This window comes from Oncorhynchus tshawytscha, linkage group LG30, assembly GCF_018296145.1.
Source record: "Oncorhynchus tshawytscha isolate Ot180627B linkage group LG30, Otsh_v2.0, whole genome shotgun sequence".
Lineage (NCBI taxonomy): Eukaryota > Metazoa > Chordata > Actinopteri > Salmoniformes > Salmonidae > Oncorhynchus > Oncorhynchus tshawytscha.
In genome coordinates this window covers 36,924,530-36,945,602 of record NC_056458.1, presented here as the reverse complement: position 1 = coordinate 36,945,602, position 21,073 = coordinate 36,924,530, and the positions used below count along the sequence as shown (strand labels likewise).

The 21,073-nt window shown below is 41.7% G+C and overlaps 1 protein-coding gene across 15 annotated transcripts in view; it reads left to right on the top strand.

Moving 5' to 3' along the window:
- The window catches only part of LOC112228216 (disks large homolog 2), a 288,349-nt gene that overhangs the window by 42,944 nt on the left and 224,332 nt on the right, over positions 1-21,073 (top strand). For 14 of the 15 annotated variants that reach the window (XR_006080421.1, XM_024393355.2, XM_024393358.2 and 11 more), the window contains exons 3-4: positions 1,261-1,409; positions 17,675-17,743. Coding sequence is in view for 14 of the 15 variants with exons in the window: in XM_024393355.2 (XP_024249123.1) it covers positions 1,261-1,409; positions 17,675-17,743 (218 nt within the window). In the remaining variant the exon portion in view is untranslated. Of the gene's footprint in view, positions 1-1,260; positions 1,410-17,674; positions 17,744-20,066; positions 20,182-21,073 lie in introns of those variants that run through there. The other variant, XM_024393363.2, reaches the window with a different exon arrangement.

The window sequence follows — 21,073 nt, the reverse complement described above, 5'->3', positions numbered from 1 at the left end:
ATGCAAGAACTGGGCCATCAAGCATCTTGGGGTAACGCCTAATAATAACTATCATTTATTAACCATTTATTGATCATGTGTTAATGATTTTCTGAACATTTGTAAATTATTACAATGCTTCGGTATCCAAATAATAGCCTAATGTAACAGCATGCAAAGATTTGTTGGAATAATTTTATAAAACAATTAATTTCGTAAGTACATTTTGGCCATATAATTGAGACTGAATGATAAAAAAACAGCTTTGACCAAGCTGCTTCAGCGCACACCCGACAGCTGGTGGCACACGCTGTCCAAATGGATCTAGCTTAGACTTCTTGCCAAAATATTGTTGACTGCTCCTTCAACAAGAGACATCAGCCTCTAGTCTTCACTAAGGCTAAGGACTGGGAGCAGAGTTGCAGATATATTTTGTACTTACAGCTATTTGCTCTTTGTTTGTTCGTGGTTTCTTTATCCTGAGAACCTGCGTAGCACTGATACAGCCCTGATACAGCCCTGATACAGCACTGATACAGCCCTGATACAGCCCTGATACAGCCCTGATACAGCACTGATACAGTCCTGATACAGCACTGATACAGCCCTGATACAGCCCTGATACAGCACTGATACAGCACTGATACAGCCCTGATACAGCCCTGATACAGCACTGATACAGCCCTGATACAGCCCTGATACAGCACTGATACAGCACTGATACAGCCCTGATACAGCCCTGATACAGCCCTGATACAGCCCTGTAGACTAATGTTTGTACTTTATAATTCGGTTCCAAGTTGCATTCAGTGACGGTGAATTCTCTATATATGCAATGCCGTGCAGATATCCAGAGCAAATGAATAACTATGAATTTGGGACAGATTTTGGGACAGTCTACAACAGAACTTTGGACTTACTCTGCCTCATAGGAGGGTTCCCAGTTGTACCGGACAAGAGAATTTGGCCATACGTCGGTGCTGTTCTTCTCTGCTATGGCATCTAATGTCAGTGTCAGAAATCCAACTTTACAAATTGCCCCCATTTACTTTGGTTGATGGCCAATGAGGCAGTAATCCTGTGTTTAATCAAAGACCCCCATTTCCATGTACATCTGAAACGCAGCATGTTGACGTAAACGGAAGTCTGCCGGCTTACACTGAAATTATATTGTAATTAGTGAAAGGCTTGTCAAGTGTCTGTTTTCATCCATATTTCCTCTCAAGGGACATTTGTAAGTATTGTAAATGATCAAATGGGAATCTGTCATGTTTTCCTCAGATATCCAGGAGTTCTATGAGGTGACGCTGCTGAACACCCAAAAGAGCTGCAAGCAGAAGCTGGAGGAGGTCAACCACATGGCCGACAAGTGGGAACAGACGGGCACGGGCTCCCTCACCGCGGTGCTACAACACGCCTGCCCAACCGAGGTGAGCCTGATGGGACCTCGGAGTAGCGGGCTTAGAAATGTAATGAATCCTGCCAGTCTACCCATTACAGGATTATTGACTTGAATGTGGAGGCCGTTTCTACTCATTGTAGTTCTGTGGTAGTGGTACTACTTCACCAATGAGGAAGCCAGTTGACTCTAAAAAACACAAAAAAATAATAGCACGATAAGATAAACTGTCAAACAGAAAAACAGTTAAGTTCAAGTTTTATTACAGTTTGTAGGTATTGAGATACATACATTGGGATTGTTCCTTGCCTAAGTTCTCAAGCAATAAAACAGACAATGGAATCAATTACAGATTTGTGAAAACAAAAATACTGAATAGTCATTTCCTTGTGTGTATCACAATTTCAAAGTAGAAATGACAAACTATAGAATACTTTTTATAACTCAAATAAACAAAAATGTTGCATTTCCTGCTGTGCAGGAAAATTCTTAGCAACAAAAGAGTGATCACGTGAAGATCCTACATCTGTACTTTGTGTCACCTAATTAATTATTATTATATTTTCTAACTAAATCTATCAGCATGACATCAAATTTGGACAGGTTCAATGAATATATGTGGGTCTTTCTATAAAAGAGGGTAGCAGTGAGTATTTCTTGTAGTCTGTTTGGAGCTCTTACAAAGTCATTCATAATAATTTGACTTTTTTATTCTTCATGTGAATACATTATGATATAAAGGGGAACATAAATACATTCAATATAATTCAAAAGTTTAATCAAAAGCTATGTTTAAAAATGTATGATACTGTTGTTTGTAGTTATATCATATACTCAGCATTTAACAATTGAATTACACATTGACCTTGATCATGTGAAGTTCCTGGATATTGCTGTCTGTCTCTTTTTTGTATGGAGATCCCGGAAGTGTATTGTAACCTCGTAGCATTTCGTATCTCCCTATGTTACGGTGTGTGAACAATTTTCCAGGGCACACATATCCAAAATAATGTATCTGATTGAAAAATCCAATGCTTCTAACAGAAATAGTAACTTTAATATTGTCATGCCTGCTCCCGCTCTCCCTCTCTGGCGCTTGAGAGCACACCTGTCACCATCATTATGCGCATCACCGCTCATTGGGCCCCTCCGGACTCCTTCACGTTTTGATTGCCTTCCCTATATCTGTCTGTTTCGTCTGTTTCATCCCCGTGTCAGCATTATTGTCATTTCTGTTTTCCCTGTCCAGACGCTGTCCGTATTCTGTTCCTGTCCGTGGTTATTAAATGTTCACTCCCTGTACCAGCTTCTCGTCTCCAGCGTCCATCCTTACAAATATGATTAATAAAACTAAAATCAATACTGTCATTAACAGGGTTCGTCAATAATATAAAAGTAGTTTGATGCGCATTTGATGTCTAGCTGTTTAGTTACGTAGGGACATTATCGCGCAACATCAGTTGATTCAGGAAAGGATTTTCTGAATGACAGTCATATGAATCTGAATGCGATTTAACAACAGCCAAAGTGTGGGAATAATGTTGATCTCGAGGATTGACAGACAGTTGACAGACAGTTTTGGTGTCTGTTGTTACCGCGGTCAAGATAATTAGCCTACTTCATAGACAACATTAAATCAAGATTCCTGAGGTAAGACTATGTTCCATGTACATTTTAATAATTTGTTTTCCGAGTTCAAATGGAATATGAAAACAGCCTGTTTATACATTTTTGAAGAGAAATCCATTTTTTGTGCATATAAAACTCCCAAAAACCTTCATATTTTGATGTTCAAATGTGTGTAGGGTTTAATGTGGAATGCCTGCTCAAGTGCGCAGCCAACACTTCCTGTCCTTTAGATGGAGGTCACCCTTCTAACTCCATTCTATTAAACTATTATCTAATAATTAGTTGATTAATAGCTGCTCCTACCATGCCACAGTGCCAATATAAGGTAAGATTTAAACATTTCTGCATATGATTTAGTGTCTATTGACTTGTTAATGAACTACTGTTACTGTAAATGGTTAGCTGACTAATACAGTGCATTCAGAAAGTATTCAGACTCCTTAACTTTTTCCACATGTTGTTATGTTACAGCCTTATTCTAAAATAGATTAAATCATTTCCCCCCTCGATCTACACACAATACCCCATAATACAAACCAAAAACAGTTTTTTAAATACATTTTTGCAAATGTATTAACAATAAAAACCAGATATCACATTTACATAAGTATTCAGACCCTTTCCTCAGTACTCTGTTGAAGCACCTTTGGCAGCGATTACAGCCTTGAGTCTTCTTGGGTATGACGCTACAAGCTTGGCACACCTGTATTTGGAGAGTTTCTCAGATTCTTCTCTGCAGATCCTCTCAAGCTCTGTCAACCTGCATTACTGCATTACTATTACTGCACAGCTATTTTCAGGTCTCTCCAGAAATGGCTGTGCATTTAGGGTTGTTGTCCTGTTGGAAGGTGAACATTCCCAGTCTGAGGTTCTGAGCGCTCTGGAGCAGGTTTTCATCCAGGGTCTCTCTGTACTTTGCTCCGTTCATCTTTCCCTCGATTCTGACTCCGTCATTGCTGTTAAGAAACATCCCCACAGCATGATATTGCCACCATTATGCTTCATCGTAGGGATGGTGCCAGGTTTCCTCCAGATGTGACGCTTGGCATTCAGTCCAAAGAGTTTAATCAGACCAGAGAGCCTTGTTTCTCATGGTCTATGGGTCCCGTAGGTGCCTTTATGCTCGAAGTGAGCTGTCATGTGCCTTTTACTGAGGAGTGGCTTCTGTCTGGCCACTCTACCATAAAAGGCCTGATTGGTGGAGTGCTGCAGAGATGGTTGTCTTTCTGGAAGATTCTCCCATCTCCACAGAGGAACTCTGGAGCTCTGTCAGAGTGACCATCGGGTTCTTGGTCACCTCCCTGACCAAGGCCCTTCTCCCTCGATTGCTCAGTTTGGCAGTGCAGCCAGCTGTAGGAAGAGTCTTGGTAGTTCCACATTTATTTAAGAATGATGGAGGCCACTGTGTTCTTGGGGACCTTCAATGCTGCAGAAATGTTTTCGTACCCGTCCCCAGATCTGTGCATTGACACAATCCTGTCTCTGAGCTCTACGGACAATTCCTTCGACCTCATGGCTTGGTTTTTGCTCTGACATGCACTGTCAACTTTGGGACCTTATATAGACAGGTGTGTGCCTTTCCAAGTCATGTCCAATCAATTGAATTTACTACAAGTGGACTCCAATCAAGTTGTAGAAACATCTCAATGATGATCAATGGAAACAGGATGCACCTGAGCTCAATTTCGAGTCTCATAGCAAAGGTTCTGAATACTTATTGTAAATAGGCTGATCAGTTTCACCTGTCCTCGTTATTGTCTCCACCCCCTCCAGTTTTTGCCTGTTTTCCACAGTGTATTTATCACTGTGTTTCCTGTCTCTCTGTGCCAGTTCGTCTTGTATGTTTAGTCAAGTCAACCAGCGTGTTTTTCCCGTACTCCATTTTCTATTCTCTTTTTGATAATCCTCCCGGTTTTGACCCCTGCCTGACTCTGCACTTCTTTTTTGCCTGCCTGATCATCCTGCCTGGCCTGACCTTGATTCTGCCTGCCCTTCGGTTTCTTTTGGACTTTGAACTGGTTTTGATCCTTTTGCCTGTCCACGACCATTCTCTTGTCTTCCCCTATTGGATTAATAAATATTGTAAGACTCCAACCATCTGCCTCCTGTGTCTGAATCTGGGTCTCGCCTTGTGTCATGATAGTATTGTGTATAGATTGATGAGGGAAAAAATGGATTGATTCCAATTTAGAATAAGGCTGTAACGTAACAACATTTGGAAAAGGGGAAGGGGTCTGTATACTTTCCGAATACACTGTATATCCTAGCTACCTAGCTAACCATTGGTTATCTTAATAAAATCCGTATCTATTGCTAACTAGCTCGAATGAATAGTAGAAATGTAAATATATTCTTTCACTGTTTACAGCAGGTCTGGGGTTCTCAGACCAGTCTGATTAGCCTGATAGTGCCATGGGTGTGCAACTTACACCTGTGCAAATCTGTGTGTGTATGTCAATGGAATTAAACATCCAACCAATGCCTCAAGTTTCGTGCTGTAGGTCCACCACACATCTGAAGGGTTGTGGGGCACCGTGGAGAAACAACCCCTAACCTCTCCCCCTAGACACTGAGAGCATTGGACAGATTTGGACAGGTGTAGAGCAATACCGCCAAAATTCCACTAAGCCTATCAGAGGGTGAGGTGGAGCTCTCACCATGTCACCACGCATCAATCCCTCTCAGATCTCCACAAGTGTCTAGACTCTGGGTAGTAGGGGCTAGGGGTTGTTTCTGGACAGGCCATGGGTATTATGGTAGCTCAGTCAGTCAGTCTGGCCCTGTAAAAACGTGTTCATAGCTGTCAAATACTTACTTCCTCTGTCTCAATTGCATTTCTTTGATTTGTTGTCTCATTCTCAAAACCCATTGGATGAGGTCAGAAGTCCCTCCCCTCTCACCTTCTTATCCAATGGGTTTTGAGAAGGAGGTGAGGAGAGAGGACGTGAAGAATGAAGGACATGCAATTGAGATTCTCCCCTTGTGTCCTCCATTCCTCACCTCCCTCTCAACGCACATTGGGGGAAGGTTCCTCCCCTCGGGCTCCAATGTAGTTACAATGCGAGGCAAGAAGTGGAGGAAACAAGGACAGAGGAAGCAATAATGTGATGTCTAGTTTGCACACACACACACACACACACACACACACACACACACACACACACACACACACACACACACACACACACACACACACACACACTGTTTTAAGAGTTTACTGATTATAATAATATTATTTTTATTATTATTATCAAACCATTTAGGAATTTTGACCCTGATGTCAAAAATTGGTCCCTTTATTTATAGAAAGACCCATATGCTGTTTTATCTTGCCAGCCATTGGTGGATGTTGGCTTTCAACGGTCATCGTTAAAAAGAATAGGCCTCCAATGTGAGATGAGAACTGATAATTGGTCCCTAGATCCCCTGGAATCGGGAGCCCTGAGCAGATCGCCAGTTCCACACACCCATCCCTTCTTTAGCAGTTTTCCCCATTACACAGAACGACTCTGCTGACAAACACAGGCTCTGGTTCTACTGTTTTTTGAAGCTGTTCCCAACACGGAAGTAACAGGAGCTGTGTCGGCAACAGTGTGCTGGACTGTGTAGCTCTAGCTAATTGGCCTTTGAGAGAGAGCCTGCTAGTGTTGGAAGAGCTCCAAGAACTTGGCTATGATGTATATACGCAGGCCTGGCCTGTGACATTGTAATTTAAAGGAATGTATGGAGAGAGCTGAAGGTGTGAGGGTTATAAATGCTTGCCCTTTGACGAAAGCAACTTTCCACAATGAAGCTGAGACATCTATTAATAAGTCCTCGAAATGGAGCTAGAATAAATCATTTATAGATTATTCTAGATTTTATTCATCATTCTTTTACTTGTTTGAACTACTTGTTGAGTCCTTGATTAGTTTTGAATGCCGATTCTCACCCACCATGACCATAGAAAAAGATGGCAATTTAACCCTGGCAATTTGACTGATAAACTCATGGGTACATTCACAATGTCTACCTTGTATTGTGATGCAATAATTCCCATGGTATTTTGGAATGTTCTATCAACTGATGCTGGATTGCCATGGTAATATAGAATGTTCATTTAAATGATGTGGCTATTTGTAATGTCAGTTGAGTTGACTTTACAAATCACAGCACATATTGAAGGGTACACTTCCTGCTTTTACTTCCTGGCATCATGGGTACCATCAATTTCTGCCAGTCCACCCATGCGCCAAATACAACAGGTGTAGACCTAATCTAGCTAATATTTTCTAAGGGATGATTAGTAGTGTTTGGAAATGTTTTGTGTGATGGTGATGCTGCTTTTTAGTCCAGGACTAGGCTTAATCTGTCCCCGAAACTGTCCCAATACTACTATACAGATCATTATGATTGAATCAAATCAAATGTATTTGTCACATGCGCCGAATACAACAGGTGTAGACCTTACCGTGAAATGCTTACTTTACAAGTCCTTAACGAACAATGAAGTTCAAGAAATGGAATTAAGAAAATATTTACTAATTAAACTGAAGTAAAAAAATAAAATAAAAAAGTAACGCAAGAAAATGGCATAACAATAACAAGGCTGTATACAGGGGGTACCGGTACCGAGTCAGTGTGCGAGGGTACAGGTTAGTCCAGGTAATATGTACATGTAGGTAGGGGTAAAGTGACTACGCATAAATCATAAACAGCGAGTAGCAGCTGAGTAAAAAGAAATGGGGGGGGGGCATTTGAAAAATTGTTCAGCAGTCTTATGGCTTGGGGGTAGAAGCTGTTAAGGAGCCTTTTGGACCTAGATTTGGCGCTCCGGTACCGCTTGCTGTGCGGTAGCAAAGAGAAAAGTCTATGACTTGGGTGACTGGAGTGTTTTACAATTTTTGGGGCTTTCCTCTGTCACCGTCTAGTACATAGGTCATGGATGGCAGGAAGCTTGGCCCCAGTGATGTACTGGCCCGTATGCAGTACCCTCTGTAGCGCCTTCCGGTCAGATGCCGAGCAGTTGCCATAACAGGTAGTGATGCAACCGGTCAGGATGCTCTCGATGGTGCAGCTGTAGAACTTTTTGAGTATCTGGGGACCCATGCCACATCTTTTCAGTCTCCTGAGGGGGAAAAGGTGTTGTCGTGCACTCTTCACAACTGTCTTGGTGTGTTTGGACCATGATAGTTTGTTTATGATGTGGACACCAAGGAACTTGAAACTCTCGACCCGCTCCACTAGAGTCCCGTCTATGTTAATGGGGCCTGTTTGATCCTCCTTTTTCTATAGTCCACTAAATCAAATCAAATTTATTTATATAGCCCTTCGTACATCAGCTGATATCTCAAAGTGCTGTACAGAAACCCAGCCTAAAACCCCAAACAGCAAGCAATGCAGGTGTAGAAGCACGGTGGCTAGGAAAAACTCCCTAGAAAGGCCAAAACCTAGGATGAAACCTAGAGATGAACCAGGCTATGTGGGGTGGCCAGTCCTCTTCTGGCTGTGCCGGGTGGAGATTATAACAGAACATGGCCAAGATGTTTAAATGTTCATAAATGACCAGCATGGTCCAATAATAATAAGGCAGAACAGTTGAAACTGGAGCAGCAGCAAGGCAAGGTGGACTGGGGACAGCAAGGAGTCATCATGTCAGGTAGTCCTGAGGCATGGTCCTAGGGCTCAGGTCCTCCGAGAGAGAGAAAGAAAGACAGAGAGAGAATTAGAGAGAGCACACTTAAATTCACACAGGACACTGAATAGGACAGGAGAAGTACTCCAGATATAACAAACTGACCCTAGCCCCCCGACACAAACTACTGCAGCATAAATACTGGAGGCTGAGACAGGAGGGGTCAGGAGACACTGTGGCACTATAAGCTACTTTTGTTTTGCTCACATTGAGGGAGAGGTTGTTGACCTGGCACGACACTGCCAGGTCTCTGACCTCCTTCCTATAGGTGGTATCATCATTGTCAGTGATCAGGCCTACCACTGTTGTGTCATCAGCAAACTTAATGATGATGTTGGAGTCGCGATTGGCCACGCAGTCGTGGGTGAACAGGGAGTACAGGAGGGGACTAAGCACGCAACCCTGAGGGGCCCCAGTTTTGAGGATCAGTGTGGCAGATGTGTTGTTGCCTACCCTTATCACCTGGGCGTGGTCCGTCAGGAAGTCCAGAATCCAGTTGCAGAGGGGGGTGTTTAGTCCCAGGGTCCTTAGCTTAATGATGATCTTTGTGGGCACTATAGGGTTGAACGCTGAGCTGTAGTCAATGAACAGTATTCTCACATAGGTGTTCCTTTTGTCTAGGTGGGAAAGGGCAGTGTGGAGTGCAATAGAGATTGCGTCATCTGTAGATCTGTTAGGGCGCTATACGAATTGGAGTGGGTCTAGGGTTTCCGGCATGATGGTGTTGATGTGAGCCATGACCAGCCTTTCAAGGCATTTCATGGCTACCGATGTGAGTGCTACGGGGCAGTAATCATTTAGGCAGGTTACCTTAGTGTTCTTGGGCACAGGGACTATGGTGGTCTGTTTGAAACATGTAGGTATTACAGACTCGGTCAGGGAGAGGTTGAAAAAGTCAGTGAAGACTCTTGCCAGTTGGTCCGCACATGCTTTGAGTACACGTCCTGATAATCCGTCTGGCCCCGCGGCTTTGTGAATGTTGATCTATTTAAAGGTCTTGCTCACATCGGCTACGGAAAGCGTGATTATGCCATCATTGACTTGAATGGAGACCCCCTTTATATTAATTTGATTTCTATGTTCATGACATCATGCTGATGATTCTTTGCAGATTCATTAACCCTCATGCTACCAACTTATTTTACCAACTGGGGTCATTTTGGCCCCAAGAACAAACAACAATAATTGCAAAACATTAACTCATTAAAACATAATTACACATGTAAATAATGTTATCTGAAATAAAAAAGATCCAAAACAGACTGTTGTTTTAGCAACATTACAGTTAATTTGCATATTTTGCGAAACAAAAATATTCCCTTAAATAATGTGCAGCTTTTTTCCGAAGGACAATCCACATTAATACTAAAACGCTGATTTACCATCATTTGATTGTAGTATCATTTAGTTTTTGCTAGTTAAAGGGGAGGTAGACTAAACATTTTATTTTATTGAAAAAACGGATTTGTTCATTGATCCTGGAAGACAATTACCAAAAATAAGGCTTAGTTTTCTTTATTTTACTTACCCCACTGCCAGCATTAGCATCATGAACCCATGGGAGTGGTAGGATGGCAGGATGCTTCCTAAAGCATGCTCAAATGCTAAATGTCACTTCAAACCAAATGTTATAGCAACCCAAATACCATAACAAGTTGCACATATAGAATATTGGAGGATATTATACTAATTCTGGTATTTATATAACATTAACGTAGACTAACTATATTTTGAATAATACAAATCAATACAGCACTATGTGTACATTCAGATGGTAGCTGGTTTCTGCATTACAGTTCTACCAAGTATTCATACCACAGACAGACTTTATGACTGCAATGACTGGAAGTCTATGGGTATCTACTAGCATACTAGCAGATACCCATAGACTTCCAGTCATTGCACTAACTCTAGTTAGCATTGGCTTGTGAAACTATATCTACCTTCTTTCATATTGGACACAGAGACATAACAATGGTATCCACTAGTTCATATGACTCTGGGGAAGTAGATAAAGGGCATAATTGCCATATTCATGAAATACTCCTTTAAGGAGCTTTGGAGATGATTCCACATGAGAGGCGCAAAAAAACTGAAAGCAGATTTACTTAACTCCGTGGAGATTGAAAGGATCTTCAGGGTTAGCCATCCCTGAGTCCAGGTCTGGTAACTGTGTGGTGATTGAAGGTACAGTGCCTTGCGAAAGTATTCGGCCCCCTTGAACTTTGCGACCTTTTGCCACATTTCAGGCTTCAAACATAAAGATATAAAACTGTATTTTTTTGTGAAGAATCAACAACAAGTGGGACACAATCATGAAGTGGAACGACATTTATTGGATATTTCAAACTTTTTTAACAAATCAAAAACTGAAAAATTGGGCGTGCAAAATTATTCAGCCCCTTTACTTTCAGTGCAGCAAACTCTCCAGAAGTTCAGTGAGGATCTCTGAATGATCCAATGTTGACCTAAATGACTAATGATGATAAATACAATCCACCTGTGTGTAATCACGTCTCCGTATAAATGCACCTGCACTGTGATAGTCTCAGAGGTCCGTTAAAAGCGCAGAGAGCATCATGAAGAACAAGGAACACACCAGGCAGGTCCGAGATACTGTTGTGAAGAAGTTTAAAGCCGGATTTGGATACAAAAAGATTTCCCAAGCTTTAAACATCCCAAGGAGCACTGTGCAAGCGATAATATTGAAATGGAAAGAGTATCAGACCACTGCATATCTACCAAGACCTGGCCGTCCCTCTAAACTTTCAGCTCATACAAGGAGAAGACTGATCAGAGATGCAGCCAAGAGGCCCATGATCACTCTGGATGAACTGCAGAGATCTACAGCTGAGGTGGGAGACTCTGTCCATAGGACAACAATCAGTCGTATATTGCACAAATCTGGCCTTTATGGAAGAGTGGCAAGAAGAAAGCCATTTCTTAAAGATATCCATAAAAAGTGTCGTTTAAAGTTTGCCACAAGCCACTTGGGAGACACACCAAACATGTGGAAGAAGGTGCTCTGGTCAGATGAAACCAAAATTGAACTTTTTGGCAACAATGCAAAACGTTATGTTTGGCGTAAAAGCAACACAGCTCATCACCCTGACCACACCAACCCCACTGTCAAACATGGTGGTGGCAGCATCATGGTTTGGGCCTGCTTTTCTTCAGCAGGGACAGGGAAGATGGTTAAAATTGATGGGAAGATGGATGGAGCCAAATACAGGACCATTCTGGAAGAAAACCTGATGGAGTCTGCAAAAGACCTGAGACTGGGACGGAGATTTGTCTTCCAACAAGACAATGATCCAAAACATAAAGCAAAATCTACAATGGAATGGTTCAAAAATAAACATATCCAGGTGTTAAAATGGCCAAGTCAAAGTCCAGACCTGAATCCAATCGAGAATCTGTGGAAAGAACTGAAAACTGCTGTTCACAAATGCTCTCCATCCAACCTCACTGAGCTCGAGCTGTTTTGCAAGGAGGAATGGGCAAAAATTTCAGTCTCTCGATGTGCAAAACTGATAGAGACATACCCCAAGCGACTTACAGTTGTAATCGCAGCAAAAGGTGGCGCTACAAAGTATTAACTTAAGGGGGCTGAATAATTTTGCACGCCCAATTTTTCAGTTTTTGATTTGTTAAAAAAGTTTGAAATATCCAATAAATGTCGTTCCACTTCATGATTGTGTCCCACTTGTTGTTGATTCTTCACAAAAAAATACAGTTTTATATCTTTATGTTTGAAGCCTGAAATGTGGCAAAAGGTCGCAAAGTTCAAGGGGGCCGAATACTTTCGCAAGGCACTGTATCTTTAGGGTTAGCCATCCCTGAGTCCAGGTCTGGTAACTGTGTGGTGATTGAAGGTATCTTTAGGGTTAGCCATCCCTGAGTCCAGGTCTGGTAACTGTGTGGTGATTGAAGGTATCTTTAGGGTTAGCCATCCCTGAGTCCAGGTCTGGTAACTGTGTGGTGATTGAAGGTATCTTCAGGGTTAGCCATCCCCGAGTCCAGGTCTGGTAACTGTGTGGTGATTGAAGGTATCCTCAGGGTTAGCCATCCCTGAGTCCAGGTCTGGTAACTGGGTGGTGATTGAAGGTATCCTCAGGGTTATCCATCCCTGAGTCCAGGTCTGGTAACTGGGTGGTGATTGAAGGTATCCTCAGGGTTATCCATCCCTGAGTCCAGGTCTGGTAACTGGGTGGTGATTGAAGGTATCCTCAGGGTTAGCCATCCCTGAGTCCAGGTCTGGTAACTGAACTGTGTGGCGATTGAAGGTATCTTTAGGGTTAGCCATCCCTGAGTCCAGGTCTGGTAACTGTGTGGTGATTGAAGGTATCTTCAGGGTTAGCCATCCCTGAGTCCAGGTCTGGTAACTGTGTGGTGATTGAAGGTATCTTCAGGGTTAGCCATCCCTGAGTCCAGGTCTGGTAACTGTGTGGTGATTGAAGGTATCCTCAGGGTTAGCCATCCCTGAGTCCAGGTCTGGTAACTGGGTGGTGATTGAAGGGATCTTCAGGGTTAGCCATCCCTGAGTCCAGGTCTGGTAACTGAACTGTGTGGTGATTGAAGGTATCTTTAGGGTTAGCCATCCCTGAGTCCAGGTCTGGTAACTGTGTGGTGATTGAAGGTATCTTCAGGGTTAGCCATCCCTGAGTCCAGGTCTGGTAACTGTGTGGTGATTGAAGGTATCCTCAGGGTTAGCCATCCCTGAGTCCAGGTCTGGTAACTGTGTGGTGATTGAAGGTCTCAGGGTTAGCCATCCCTGAGTCCAGGTCTGTAACTGTGGTGATTGAAGGTATCCTAACTGGGTGGTGATTGAAGGTATCCTCAGGGTTAGCCATCCCTGAGTCCAGGTCTGGTAACTGGGTGGTGATTGAAGGGATCTTCAGGGTTAGCCATCCCTGTCCAGGTCCAGGTCTGGTAACTGGGTGGTGATTGAAGGGAAGGGTTAGCCATCCCTGAGTCCAGGTCTGGTAACTGTGTGGTGATTGAAGGTATCCTCAGGGTTAGCCATCCCTGAGTCCAGGTCTGGTAACTGGGTGGTGATTGAAGGGATCTTCAGGGTTAGCCATCCCTGAGTCCGGGTCTGGTAAGTTATACATCTGAAGGTTAACAAGGAGGTAAGGTATGGCGGAAGTTTATGCAAGAGGGCTTTGTAGACTAAAAGAGTGCAATGCAGACCAAGTCTTCAAAGAGGGACAGCCTACTTGCTGATACAAAATGCAATGATGTTTACTGAACCTATCGCTCGTAATAAAGCACAATGCTCTATGATAAACTGCATCAAATTGTTTCAATACAGTGGCAGCGGCATTCATATAGAAGATATCGCCATAGCCAATAACTGAAATGAACGTTGACTGAATGATTTGTTTGCTATTTAATGTTCCTATTAAATAAGGCTATGACCTCAGTTGGCGGCAGGTAGCTTAGCGGTTAAGAGCATTGGGCCATGTGCCCTTGAGCAAGGCTGTAACACTTGTCGTCTGGGGAAAGAGAGGAGGACCAAAATGCAGCGTGATGATTATCCATTTTAATAGAATACTTTAACAACGAACAAAAAAACAATAAACCGCCAAACTGCACGAAGACGAAACAGTCCCGTACCGTGAACACAGGAAACAGGAACAATCACCCACAACCCACAATACAAAACAGGCTACCTAAATATGGTTCTCAATCAGGGACAATGATTGACAGCTGCCTCTGATTGAGAACCATACCAGGCCAAACACAGAAATAGAAAATCATAGACAAACTAACATAGACAAGTCACGCCCTGACCATACTAAAACAAAAGACAAAACAAAGGATCTAAGGTCAGAACGTGACAAATGCACTTAACCCTAATTGGTCCTGTATTTCGCTCTGGATAAGAGTGACTGCTAAATTACTCAAATGTAAAATGTAGTTTGAGGGCTCCTACTGATATGTATTAACCGTAGATGACTAACAGGGGACGCTGCATTGAAGCCACCGCGCAGCCATCTTGGTATTCCTTCTCCATTGTAAAAACGATTTTGAAAGCAAAAGAAATATATTTATTAATGTCTACATTCGTTTTTGACAAGTACTGTATGTTATATTACAGATACCTAAATGCATGCTTGAACATTATATTAAGAGAACTGAACAATTATTAAAAACATATTCCTTCAAATATTTTTCTGAGAGTACTAATGTCACTGTCCCGACTACAACAAATAAATGCTTAAATACTTGTCATTTTGTCTTTGAAACATTTAATTGAAATATTTTAGAATTCCTTTCCTGTGGAGGACTGCTCCTTCCAATGAGTTAATGGCGCTTGTGACTTCAAAGCCTCTCATTGGCCATTACATAGCATCAGCAATCCAAGGTTTATACACATCATTGCTTACTACCCCATGAGGCATCAATTTAGCAAATGATGGGATCTGTAAGAATGTATAAATTACCAAGCGATACAGTCACTCCTGTACAACAGTGTTCTTAACTTCTTGTCCTGTAGGGCTGCAGAGTTTTACTAGCTTTTGACCCAGGACAACATTAGTTTTGAAATATTTGTGTTGTTGGTTAATTGATGTGATTTGACACCAAAAAAATACATATTGATCCACTCCAACCAGAGATAACAGTACATACATTAAATAATTATGAGGATTTTCACAATAAAGCCCAAAGGCTAATTTCTATTGTGGTCACATGATTTTTGTGTCATGTGACAAAAGCCCACATGTACTGCTGCTCTCCAGGATCAGGATTGAAGGAACACAGCTGCATTTTCCAGTATGATTTCTTCACACAACACTTGATTAACTGGTCACCCCAATTGATCATGAAATCAATTACTCTATAGAGTACTGGAAATTATGTCAATTTGGCATTTTAGAATATTTCATGTCTCGTTTGAAATGCTGTGGTTAGTTGATATAGGATGAACCTTTTTATTTTCTATTCATCCACTAGGGGGAAGCTAGTCTTTGTAAAAGATCTCCCCCAGTACAAAGGTGAAGTCTGAGTTAAATCGTATTTCTCTCAATATGATAACATTTTCATTATCGTTGCACACAATTTTCTGTAGATCTTAATTTCAATATCCCAATGATCTATGCAATCAATTAATGCATCTCTAAACAAAACTTTTTTTGTGTGTGCAATTCCTCAGTTCTCCCTCTGTTTTACGATTTCTATGACCCTTTAGACCCCATGTCTATCACCCATGATCTTTTTTCCGTGCTGTGTGTATGTGTGTATGTGTGTATGTGTGTATGTGTATGTGTATGTGTATGTGTATGTGTGTGTGTGTGTATGTGTGTTTATGCGTGTGTGTGTATGTGTGTGTATGCGTGTGTATGTGTGTGTATGCGTGTGCGTCTGTGTTTGTGTGTGTGTGTGTGTATGTGTGTGGGTGTGTGTTTGCGTGTGTGTGTGTGTGTGTGTATATGTGTGTGTGTGCGTGTGTGTTTGACATACTTGGCATCTAACCAGCGACCTCAGTAATCCAGTAGTAATCCTATCTCTCCCCATTGAAACATTCCTGGTTCCATACATATATTGTTCCTTTTCCAGAGCTGTACAAACTGATAGATATACAGTATATATGTATATATCTGAACTAATGTACATCAAATCAAATATACTGTTCAAAAGCCCTTGGTGTTAAAGGAGTGGAGGTGTATGTTTAGTAGATGCATGGGGATAAGTGAAGGGGTTATAGAGGTCACAAGGGACTTTGAATTCTGAGATTGGGTCACCTGCCCTACTACTGTGTATGCTAGAGGAGCAGTTCTGTAAACACTCTCTTACAGCATGGTCCCTAGATAGAAAGAAACACAAAGCAGGTCATAGCCTCTGCAAGCCTTCTGTCCCCTGGCCAACACGGTCTGCATTGTTTTGGTTTACCTAACGCTTCGGGGGGAAGTTTCCCCTCCCCTTACAGAAAAACCAAATGAGTTTATGTGAAATCATGTGTTTTTGATCCTAACCTTAATCATTGGGAAAATGATAAATTGATCCCAGATCAGCATCTAGGGGCAACTTTACCGTACACCTTATACCCAAAACCATAGTTACATTTGTGTAGAAACAGCCTGAAAAGTAGGGCCGCAAACATGTCCCATAACTTCACTCCGTCTGCTCATTTGAATCAGAACTTTCCTGAAAATTATTTGATGTCTGCATTGTGTTACAAAACACACACAAAAAAAAAAAAACACGAGTGTATTAAGCCATGCTGAATAGATGAAGGCTTAACAAAATCAGTGCTTTGTGGCAGAGTGTTGACACTCTCTATCCCATGCAATCTGGTACAGTATTTTTGATCCCACTGTGTGCTTTTGTGCCACTTCAGCCTGAGGTTGTGCAAGCGCAAGCTGCAGTCTTTTCTTATGTTTTGCATGGATTCATTTGACTTTAGGAATTTCCTTGGACACATTTTAAATACAAGAATGAGAGCGTAGATGGTAAGTAAACAAGTGACATTTTGTGTGTGTGTGTGTGTGTGTGTGTGTGTGTTGTGTGTGTGTGTGTGTGTGTGTGTGTGTGTGTGTGTGTGTGTGTGTGTGTGTGTGTGTGTGTGTGTGTGTGTGTGTGCGTGCGCGTGCGTTCATCTGTGTGTGTATACCAGGTTTAAGCATTTATTTTTGATAGAGTTGGACATGTACACAATAATAGTTGGGGTACTGATTGAAGAATCACCTTGGTCAAAAGTCAAACAAATAGCGAGGTACTGCTCAGCATCAACGGTTAATGGCAGAATGTCTCTGTATTGTGGAGATGAGGTTTTATACCCTGATCTACTATTAGGACAATTAGGCTGTATGAGGGACTCATAGGTTAAAGAAACTGTGTAACTTTGAAAATAGTTAGTTTCTCTGTACTCACAATGTTTCATTGTGGTTTCAGTTATTCATTTCCAATTAAGCTTATTCTACATTTACATGAACTTATTGTATTGTAATAACCTAATATAATGATACTTAGTGTGTGTGTGTCCTCAGATGGGGGAGCAGAGCAGCTCGGAGCACGGTGGGAAGGACCAGACACCGATCAGTGTGAAAGTCTCTGAAGTGAGTACCCTGTGGACACCCCTCTCTGCCCACCACACATACACAATTCATGTCTCAAGGCTTAAAAATCCTTCTTTAACCCATCTCCTCCCCTTCATCTACACTGATTTAAGTGTATTTAAGAATTGACTAGATTTCAGCTGGATTCACCTGGTCAGTCCATGTCATGGAAAGAGCAGGTGTTCTTACTGTTTTGTACATTTAGTGTATGTTCTTTTTAATTCTGTCGTGCTACGCTACTGGCCTCTTGTTGTTAAAGTGAAAGTTTTCTCAACATTGTCTGATTGGTGGTGAGCTGGCAATGTCAGCGTGATCCAGGATCTATTCACCTATCATCTCTCAGGTCAACAGCATAGGTTAAACACGTTAAAAAAATGGCCAGTCAACAGCAATGTTTCGGAGACCCAGAGGGTCCAACATCAGCGGCTTCCCCACTGCGGGGCCAGAGGGGTCTTTATGAGGGAGACAACACCGAATGTTGACTTAAACTGTTGATGGCTTTCTAGGCAGTACCAAGAGGCAGCATTATGGACAGGCTTTGAAGCCCAAGGTGTGGGAAAACACAGACTTGTAGGCTCAAGGGACAGAGCTTTTATCACCGGCTGGAGAGCTATACACTGGGGCTATGGGAAAACAGTTTTTAGTTGCTTCTCTGGACGCCTAGCCTTTTGCCGGTGTGAGTAGAGCACCACTTTATCAAGTTTACCACCCCCCCATAGTCAATTATGGTAGTTTCTTATTGCAATATAAAATTCCTAATTTATTTAATAGAAATCGGATAGAAAATTCCAGTAGAAAATGGAGCCCTGAACTAGAGGAATAGAAAAACAACACGGAACAGAGAGAGGTGGCCGGAGGAGTGAAGGTGTGTACTGTAGCATGAGAAATCTGTCAAGGCTTAGTCATGTTGTGTGGGTCCTGAACAGATGATTGTTTGGATACAGAGCTTGCTAGAGATAGGGGAGCTCAGCTAACGATTGCTTCCTGTTTCTTAAGCCCCTCCTCTCCCTCTCTCTCTTTCTTTCTTTCTCGCTCTTCATGCACCATTCTGCACCTTTCCTCGCCCCCATTTATCCCTACCTATCGCCCCCTCGCTTCTCTCTCTCTCTTTCTCTCTTTCTCTCTCTCTCTCCCTCTCTCTCTCCCTCTCTCTCTCTCTCCCCCCCCCTCATGTATGTAAGGCAGTGACACTAGCAGTAATTGCCACCTCTCGCCCTCACAGCCAACCCCAGTACCTTCACAGAGCCAATCACTCTGGTGAGACACACTCTGCCCATAACTTTGGTTTTGGAAGTTCACAAGCATGATACAGAGAGTCTCCGATTATAGACCCTATCTAATCAATGTCCATGTATTTTTATCAGGGCATTCAGACCTAACCAGCTTTCCATGATTCATTAAAACATACTGCTCATTGGGAAAGTGTGTTAGAATTATTTGATTAACATAGTCAAGGCGACTCATTGCATTGCTTTTATTTTAATGTGCGTTTAATTTTATTTCATCTAAACAATATATATTTCATAATCATGTTGTGAAAATTAAATTACAAATAACCCAATGGCCTTGTTATAAAGCATTAGTACAAATGAATACAAATCTTACAAGCCACAGGAGTGATCTGAGCAAAGGTGCAAATCAACGACTGTAAAATGTTGTTAAAATTCAGAAGCTCTTGTTCCATAGTCTGGGCAACAAGAAGCTCAGCAAAGTACATGAGATTATCCCTGCACAAGGGCGGGGGATATGGTCTAAGAGCTTGAGACCAGAATAAAGTGATTATATCATCTAACTACAGAAACGTAGGTAACAGCAGCTTGAGATGTACCATGTCACTGATTGGAGTTGCACTGCTTATTTAGCCTTTTGGGCAGGATCTTTTTTTTTTGAGAATCAAAGTTACTACCTGGAATGAATTCCGCACAGTGCTTTATAGACATGCAGACCTTTTTGATATAGGTATGTTACAGCTGGGCTGGAACAAAAGCCTGCACACTTCGGCCCTTATTATTGTCCATCCCTGATCTCAAATGTATTCTACTTCAGACGTTGTCTCCATGTCATGAAAAGGCCATGGTCAAGGTCAAACACTAAAGTAGACTAAATAAATACCTGTCTCTCTTATGTCCTGACTCCTGTGTGCATGTATCCACTGTATCAGTTACATCCAGAATTCACAATACCTCACCTATAACTATCGATGAGAGGCAGCAAAGTTAAATTCACCCTACATAATCTAATCAGGCGAAGCCAGCTTGAGTCCCATCTGCTGAAAAGATTAGCCTTAGTAAACACCCCCTCTGAGCTGTGTGTGTGAATAGATAGTCAGTGCATTTGTGAGTGGAGGGCGCTGCTATGTCCACAAAATGAAAGCAGTAATCAAAGTGCTCTTATGTGAGGAACTTCCATCAGAGGACCAATCATTCTACAGGCAGCAGGTAAACACCAGAGTTGAATATGAGAGAGAGACAATGATGATAACTCTGTAATAGGGTTACCACGATAGCAGTACAGCGATGCTACAGATGTAGGATCTTAATTTGATCACGCTTTTGTAAGATAACTTTAAAACGTTTAGTGTATTTGAGGTTTTAAAAGGCTTCTGAAACTTGTAATTTCCACATTGTAATTTCAGTCTTGATTTTCCCTTACAAAAAATGTATCAACCCCTACAAAAATTTCCATTAATTATAATCCACATAATAATTCACATTTCCTGTTGCTGCAGGATTATGTTTCTGCTGTAGCAAACTGGCTCAAATTAAGATCCTACATCTGTAGGAAGTAAGTAAGGAAGGAAAGGAAACATGAAGCAGACTTCACCCAGAGTCAGTCATATTTGTTTATTTAACAAATAACACACACAATTCTACAAAAGTAGGTTTTAAAGAGTGATGTCTGCTCTGTGTTTTCCTTTTTGCCAAGGAAAATCTTACAACAACACTACTCTTTAACCTTATCGCACCCGGTGGCTGTTAGTCCTCTCATGTCCAAAGCAGCGTCAATGGGCTCACTTCTGACCAAGTAACATGTGTTTGCTTGTTTGAAGTAATCCAATGATTCAAATATTTTCTAACTAGGAGTAGACAAGGTTTGCTAATTTGTCTGCATTTGGTTTGTTAGCTAAGCTCTTGGGCTTTATCGCATGTTGATTAAAACATTTCTGGAGCTGCAATTCCTCTAAAATGTAATAATATTTCATATTAATAATATATCTACAGTGCTGTGAAAAAGTATTTTCCCCCTTTATAATTTTGTCTACTTTTGCATATTTTTGATACGGAATGTTATCAGATATTCAATCAAAACCTAATATTACATAAAGGAAAC